Below are 8,485 nucleotides of genomic sequence, written 5' to 3'. Positions count from 1 at the left end.
GGGGGTTGGGGGAGGGGGGGGGTGTCCCAAGCAGCTGGATGCTTGCACTGCTGCACATTAGGGCCTCCAAATGCACATTAATTTAGCACCTCAAATTGGAGGTACTAAATTTAATGCACATTAGACAAACTGCATTAATGCACATGCAGGTACTACCTTGAATTAGGCCCATAGCCACTTCACTGGTTAATTATTTATTTTTGATACACGTAGGATTTAGTTAATTTAGACATTTCCTCCATTAAAGTATCAGATTACCATCTAAGACAACAAAAATAAGGGGACTGCTGCCCAAAAACAGTCTTATTCTGTTCCCCATTAAACCATCCAGTGTACTTGCACTATTGTTACCTGCGCGCACGTTCAACTTCTGGGTCAGTCCGCAAGTACTTTTTAGCAGTCTCATAATTACCAAATGTAGTTATATCCTCTGGATTAGAAAATGCCTATTCAAAGAAACACCAATCAGATACTTCAGAAGAAATGCAGCTGGTCTAGCTAGGACACAAAACGTTTCGGCAACAGCATAAATCTTTCTTAATGAATGTCCTCAGTTCCTAGTAGTTTCGTTAACTCACACTTGTACTTGAAAAAAATGTTCTAGGAGAGATGGAAGATAAGAAAGTTGCTGCATACATTGACCAGATACATCTACCTGCTATTACTAATGTTTGCAGCCTTGGAAATCCTTTTGGGTCGCTTGCTTTCCATAGATTTGCAGCTGGCAGCAGTAGCCAGGAAAGGTTCTTCCTTTCATTTGCTGATAAACTGGGAGATTGCTACCTTTCCTCGGAGGTATGGACCTTGCCAATTATATTAATCTCTGGTGTCTCCAGATTGGATACTACAATACTTTCTGCTTGGAAGCAGTATATCCTAGAATACATTTATTTTAACTAATGTAGATTTCATGTGGAGTTCCATATACAGCAACAATTGCATGCCACAAACCTGACGGCTTGCCAGTTTGTTTCGAGGTATAATTCCAGGTATTCATTATATTCAATATGCTTTGGGTAAGCATATGTGAGAGGGCACTCCAGCAAGAATCACGTATCTCAGTGGCTTTCTGACTTTTTAAATTCAAGGCACCCTTCAGTAACCTTTTTAACTTGATAGCACCCTGGTTAAGAGCTCCTGTTGTGTTGCCTCAGCTTATGTCAGTGGTTCTTGCCCAGGCCACTGGTGCCACTCACACAGCCAGGTGGAACTGGCCCATATAGAATCATAGAAGTAGGGTCGGAAGGGACCTTGCAGATCTTCAGGTCCGACCCCCTGCCTGGGCAGGAAGAAAACTGGGCTCAAATGACCCCAGCCAGGTAGGCATCAAGCCACTTCTTAAAGACCCCCAGGGTAGGAGGCAACACTTGGAAGTTGGTTCCAGATCCTAGCTGCCCTAACTGTGAAGTAGTTCTTACAGATGTCTAATCTAAACCTACTCTCCAACAACATGTGGCCGTTATTCCTTGTTATCCCGGGGGGCGCTAAGGGAAACAAGGTCTCCCCCAAACCCTTCTGGTCCCCCCTAGTGAATTTATAAACGGTCACCAGGTCCCCCTTCAGCCTTCTCTTGTGAAGGCTGAACAGGTTCAGGTCCTGTAACCTCTCGTTGTAGGGTCTGCCCTGCAGTCCCCGGATCATGCAGGATATACCTCATGCACAGCTGGGATGCAGCACAGGTGCATGCTCCAGCCTGTATTAAGGTTGTTTGATAAGCCTAAAGCAGTGCTTCCCAAACTTCCTCAGCATGACCCCAGTCATGACCTGATTTCCTCAGCATGGCCCCTCACTCCTCAATTGCAAACCCCCACCCCCCAGGTGTCCCTCACTCCTGACCCACAGCCCCCTGGCCCTGCTGGTGCCCCTCACTCCCAATTTGCAGCTCCCCACTTTCTGCAGTGCCCCAGGGCCCACACCCAGCTGCTGAGGCTCCTCTGCTCCTGTCTCCTCCCCTGCAGGCAGCATGGCCAAAGGAGAGCCCATGGGGTGGATGGGGGAGGATGTAGGCTGCCCTCTGCAGCCCAGCGGGTGGGACCTGGCACAGGAGAGAGTGCCGTACCACAACCCCAGCGGCTAATGTTGAGACCCTATGTGGGCCACAACCCACAGTTTGGGAACTACTAGCCTAAAGCACACAGGAACGCTGATCTTGCCACTGCCTTTCCTGGTCCAACCCCACCATGCTTCTGCAAATGGTGGGTCACAGGACAGTTCCACATGCCCTGCTTGCCTCTATTTCCATGAGACAGTGTGCAGTATCAGACCAGGAAGGGCTGTTGCAGGGCCAGGCACTCCTGATTGTTTTAGATTTATCAAATAACCTTAATGCAGATAGGAGTGCACATGCTCATGCTGCAGCCCTTCCTGATCTGGCTGCGCACAACATATACAGGGCAGTTTACCTGGCTGTGGCAGCAGTAGCACCTATGCTGCATCACCCCTGAAAGGGTCTTGAGGCACCCTGGTTGAGAGCCGCTGCCATATCTGAATTCTGGAGATATGCTAACAGTATCAGTAGCCATGGAAAAATAAATGAAAAACTGAACTGAAATGTTGGGTCCTCCTCTCTCTACCAGGTGCCTTTATTTCTGCAGTACCTTACTGTTTTTTAAGAGAAAACTTAGAAATGTTCATACTAAATGATAAATAAAAAATGATTTTACCAGCAGTGATATGAATGGACAAATCATCCACTTTCTGAAAGCTAAATACAACCAAATTAACATTGCTTCTTAACAAATGTGGCTATGCAACATGACAGTGCTAAAAGACTTTAAACTGCTCCCTGGATTGCATCCAGGATTACATGGGAAGCTTGGCTCTACAAAAGTTAGGGCACAGAGGTGGGATCCCAGAAATCTGGGTTTTAATATCACACAGTCCAATTTGGACAAATTATTTTGGCCTGAATTTCAAAGGTGCCAAGTCCTTAATGAAATCATTGGAAATGAATAGTAGCTGTTGGTGCTCAGCAGTCTTTGAAATAATGATATTCAGGTTGGATACTGAGAAATGCTGAACATTTGTGTTCTACTAAAGCACTCAACGTAACTCCCTCAGACTTCAAAGGAAATAATGAGAACTCAGTAAATTCCTGGAGGCATGCAACCATAGGAGCAAGCATATATAGCAGAAAGTAGCTGACATACTCCAGAGAAGCAACTCCCTCCCTTTTTAAAGGTAAAGTTGGAAGGTACCTCTTTCCACAGCCTATGATACATTTTTTTCCCCTAATTATTGTTACTGTTTACCTTGACTCCAGTGTGTTCTGGGCAGCAAGGTAAAAGCCCTGTTGAGAAAGCATTTCTATACAAAGTAATGGAATAGTTTCAGGGAGGTAAGGTAACTCAACTGAAGCTTAAAAGAAACTGTCTTGTAATTGGGATGGGAGACCTACTCAATTTATGACAATAAATGAAGCTCCACCAGGGGAAAGTAAATAACTGAATATTATTATTATTAGGGGAAAAAAAGCAGCATTTGAAAGCTGAAAGGGGAAGAAACACTTTTAATAACATTGTATTTTAATGTGAAACTCAATGGATTCTACCACGTTATATTCATAGCTTCTTACCTTTCTTGTTAGTCTGAAGAAACTTGTTATAAGACTCATTAGCATCATTTTTAAAAGGACAATGGCTGTATAGGTGGAATAAGCCAGGAAGACCTCATTTTTCATTAGTTGAGTAATTTTAGACATTTCTGTGTTTTTCCAACAAAGACCTAAAAAAAATATTCAAGAGTGCAACAAATAGAAGCGTGAAAATACATTTGCCAGAATAGGTTTCCTTAGAGTCACTGCAGTGATGCTGTAATTAAAGCTATTCCTTAATGCCTCTGTTCATTTTTATTAGGATTTAACTCACTTTCTCTCAAGAGAAAAATTATGTCATGACTTCCATTCCTACTAAGTAATTATTTATTGAGCCATAAAAATATAAAACCATGAAAATTAAAAAAAATTATAGTTACACAAAAAAATTCATATACTGCAAAGAAGCAGAAGAAAGTTCAAATCCATGTCCCTCCCTTCTGTTTTTGCAGGAAAACAATGAGTGTCTGCCCCTATGTTCATAAAACACTCAAAACTAACATTTACATCACAAGCAAAGGATTATCACTTGGATTCATTTATTGTCTTGTCTCTTTCTCTCAGTTCCTAGTATCCTACCTAAAGGAAAATAAAAGAGCACTCAAATGCAAATCAGAGAAGGGTGGAGGAGGACTCTCCTGGGTTGAAGTGTCCTTATTTTCACTTAAAAGCATAACCATACACCAAATATGTACCACTATGGTATCTATATAATAGCCAAACGTATGTCTTTGTTAAAATGCAGCTATTCATTTATGCCAGGGCACTCTTAGTGCTTGAAGGTAACTTCACTTCAACTTCCAAGCCAACCAGAATCTTCCAGCTCAGAGACACTGAACCAGCTTTATAATCAAAATCAGCCTTGCATAAGTATTTTTCCTTTGAGACTAAATCTCTAAGGAACAGGTTTGACCACCATCTACAAAGCAAGATTAAACTAAAAAAAAACAAAACAAAAAAACCCAAATTTGTCTCTGTTCTTGCTACAACCATGGTACATACTTTTGCCAAAGCATTTTTAGGGTCCTTTATTATGTCCCACTGAAGCAGCCCTTAATATAATGTGGTTGCGGACAAAACTTTTTAAGGTGGGGCAAAGGAAATTTGACTGACAAAAACCATCAAAGATCAGCAAACGTGGAATAGAATTATACAGGACAGAGAAAAGGCACTTGTGTAGTGTGATGAATATTGCTGACTGTAAATCATGCTGCAAACAGGTATGTTAGAGCTTCTTGAGGGATAGGCCAGAAGAGGCCTCTCTTGTGGAAAGTGTTTAGCAACTTAAATGAGAGTCACTATCAGTACCTACTACAACCCCCTCGGTTCACCTGGTTTTTTTTTATTTGTAAAAGCTAACCTCAGAAGCGTCAAACTTCTGTTAAATTTACGCCTTCTTTTTATGAGAAAAGGTATATTTTTACTACATGGTAGAGATGGTCCAGAAGTGCCTTTTCTTTGTACAAAGAAATTCTATTCAGCTTTTGCCAACACATAACTAGTTGAAAAATGAAGACAAGGCAAGTTTACAGCTATGAAACGACTCAGCAGATAACTCCAGACTTCCTCATAATCTTTATTTTGGCCTGTTAAAGGGAAAGCGGGATTTATTATGACCTGCTACGAACGTCGTATTTTTCCCTTGGGTCAAAACATCCCTTGAGACTGCAGGATACCACAAAGCTCTTCAGCCCGATGCACAGGTTAGTAAGAAAAGGTGAGAGAAAAGATCTGAGGTCCTGCCCATTCTGTGAGCACAGCAATGCCAACACTCATTGTCAAACTCTATCCCAGATCTGGGAGAATTGTATTTGACAACCCGTTCCCCCAATGTTGTTGCAGCTATTGCCTTTACTTATATATTTTAAATAATCTTGCTATCATAAATTCTGCTTTACGCAACTCCCTGGGAAGTCTATCTTCTTAGGAGTACAAGTCTGGTTCAGTTTAGGTGCAAACTGTGGTTCTGACACCGCGTAGTGTAAATCTTGCATATAAGAACGTAAGAATTGCCATTTACATGGGCAGACCAGTAAATAAACCCATGTTGCCTGCCCAGTATCTTATGTCATGCAATGGCAAGGAGTGGATGCTGACAGTCCCTCTCAAAGGAAAAATGGTTTTAAGAGCTTTGTGGAATGGCCTTGCCTGTAAGCTGAACTGGTTTATTTACTATGGGTGTGCTTTTAAACCTTGTTTATTTAAAGAAGAGAAAAACCCTTGTGTCAATATTTCAATCGGTTTACACCATATCCTGATATATGAACGGTTCAATTTAGCAAGGAATCCGACTTAAGCAATTCTTGGTTGCTTTAAGAGCATTCACACTGGAATCTGACCCAGGCTTAACTAACAATGATATAAAAAAAGAATATAATATTATGCATATACTATTATACTTAGTGATATAATATAAACACAGCCTCCGTGTCCCAAAACATAAAGCAATGATTTCACTGCAGACCACTTGGAAACAATGTCATGTTTCCCTCTTAAACATGCACATTTGTACCCGTCTTGGTTCTCTTCGTGTAATGGATCCTCAAAAAGGGTTTGCTACCAGAACTGCCCGTCTAAAGTATTCTACAGCACTCCTGCATGGACATGTTTCTCTTATCTCCAACTGTTGCAATCCATTTGCCCAGGGCAAGGACTTTGCAAAACTTTTTATGAGCTATTGCCTCATACAAATATCACAGAGTACCATCCCAGGAGACAGAAGGCCAGAACTCATCCTGGCTTACGTGCACAGCGGCCAATTAAATATTTGCACTTTTTCAACATGCAGCTGCCTCATGCATTTATTGAAGAGTACCAGAAAGCTGTATTTCCAGGCCAGCTTGTCCCAAGTCCCCAGAAGGGGTTGGAGGTACTGTGCAAGGGGACAGCACTCTTTATTTACTGTGGCTTTCTGCCTGTATAGTGCCTTGGCGAGACCATATCCATGTCAATGATCCCGTGCCTGTGCCATTCTCATCTTTCTGGCAAAGTCTATGAGAATGGGTCACTCGCTGCCAGCCAGTCCTGAACAGAACAGCTTTAGGCGCCCGTGGCTCCTCCTGCTGCTTCAAGTTCAGACAGCACACCCGGGAAACCCATTTCTAAACCGACACCAGTGCAAGGCTTGATCCTGCCAAGTCGCACAGAGGGCAGCAGGTCGCCTTTGGCACCTGGGGGTCGGCTCTGCTCCTGCGTGGGGGCTGTCCGGGCAGGAGGTCACGGGAGGCACGTCCAGCAGGACAGGGTCGGTTCTGGGAGCAGCTGCAGGGGCCCAGTGACAAGCCCAGAAGGGACCCTTGGCTGGGATGATCTAGCTGGGGACGGCCCGCTGGGAGCAGCTGGTGGGACTAGACCTCCTCCTTCCCAGGACCCCGCGGGAACTCCCGCGCGGCTCCCAGCCCGCCCCCGGGCCCGGACCCACGCGGCCCCTTCCTCCCTCCGGCTCCGGCTCTCCCGCCCGAGCTGCAGCGCTTCCCCTCAGGGCCCGCCTGCCCGGCTCCGCCCCACCGCCCGCTTCCTGCCCTCTGGTCTGCCCTCCGCCTCCGCCTCCGCCCCCGGCTGCTCTAGGACCTCACTCCAACTTCCCCTCTGGGCCTCCTAATCTGGCCCCGCCAGGTTGTCTAGAGGAAGGAGAGAAGTCGATGCCACTGGGCCACGGGTGCCCCATTCAGCCTGGAGCCCTGTTGGGTTTGGGGGGGGGGTTGTCCCTTAAATGCAAAGATCGTTTTCAGTTGTGGTGTTGTAGCTGTTGCTTATCTTGGCAGACTTTGGGACAGCTTGAAATACAAGTTAGGGGCCTATTATAGAAGTTTCAGGATTGCCAACTCTCATGATTTTTTGGCGTTGTTGAAGTCCACGCTTTGGGAATGTGAAAAACTTAGCTCTTTCGTATATATATAGATAGAAAGCTACACGTATAGATATACACATTTGGTGTAAAGCTACACATAAACTACTCTCTCTCTACAGAGACCGATCTAGATTGATCTATCTCATATATATTACATATATATATTTCATATATATATAATTTAGCTCTTTCATAGAGAGAGAGATCACTGTATGTGTGTGTATATACACACACATTTATATATGTATGTGTGTATATGTATGTATATATATACACACATATAAGAGCTAAGTTTTTCACATTCCCAAAGCATGGACTTCAAGAACAACACCAAAAACCATGGGATTTGGCCACAGAAGTTTACTCCCCTTCACTCCAGTGGGGGCAGTGGGGTGAGTATCTGTGCATCAGAGGCTTAAGGATTCATAACCCAATGTATTAGAAAAAGAATCAGAGGTGGTATCTTTTATTTCTACCTAGGACAACTTTTACAAGCTTTACAATCTCTTATGTCTGATGGAGGGTGCCTGTGCCTGACAACTTGCAAATAAGGATTTTTTTTTCAACTATCTAGTTGGTCTAATAAAAGATAGCACCTCTGCCACAAGTTTTGATTTCTTTTGCCTCTAGACCGATAAGGCTACAACCTGGACACCTGACACATGCATTCAAACTGCAGCCCAAGCACCCTGGTCTTTGGAGAGTCTTAAAACATGAATGTTCAGTAGTGTGACATAGAGCAGGCAAGTGGGGAACATGCCCTGGGCCTCTGCTGGTTGGGCCACACTTTGGCAGACATTGCTGGTGCAGGATCACTGCTTGCCTGCCTTCCCCTTTCACACACATTGTTGGTGCAGGCAGCGGACGTCCTAGAGCACAAAGTGTCCTGGGAATCATAGTTTTGTAGAGCCACAGGAAGTTTGTTGCTGCTGAGGCGAGAACTGACCCACATTTTTGCCACCAAATTCAGCATTTTCTCCCCTTCTGAACATAGGCTTCAGCAGCAAAAGAAAATGTGATGAAAGTTTTCCTCTGGCAGCAGG

At 44.1% G+C, this 8,485-nt stretch overlaps 1 protein-coding gene across 1 annotated transcript in view; it reads right to left on the bottom strand.

Moving 5' to 3' along the window:
* Positions 1-3,722, bottom strand: part of MGST1 (microsomal glutathione S-transferase 1) — a 7,581-nt gene extending 3,859 nt beyond the window's left edge. The window contains exons 1-2 of the mRNA XM_006030870.3: positions 3,575-3,722; positions 352-446 (exon numbers count right to left, since the gene is read on the bottom strand). Coding sequence (XP_006030932.1) covers positions 352-446; positions 3,575-3,700 — 221 coding nt within the window. The 5' untranslated portion in view covers positions 3,701-3,722. The remainder of the gene's footprint in view (positions 1-351; positions 447-3,574) is intronic.
* Positions 3,723-8,485: the final 4,763 nt, after the last annotated feature.

The sequence above is a fragment of the Alligator sinensis genome, unplaced genomic scaffold, assembly GCF_000455745.1.
Source record: "Alligator sinensis unplaced genomic scaffold, ASM45574v1 scaffold498_1, whole genome shotgun sequence".
Classification (NCBI taxonomy): Eukaryota; Metazoa; Chordata; order Crocodylia; family Alligatoridae; genus Alligator; species Alligator sinensis.
This window is presented reverse-complemented; position numbering and strand designations above follow the sequence as displayed.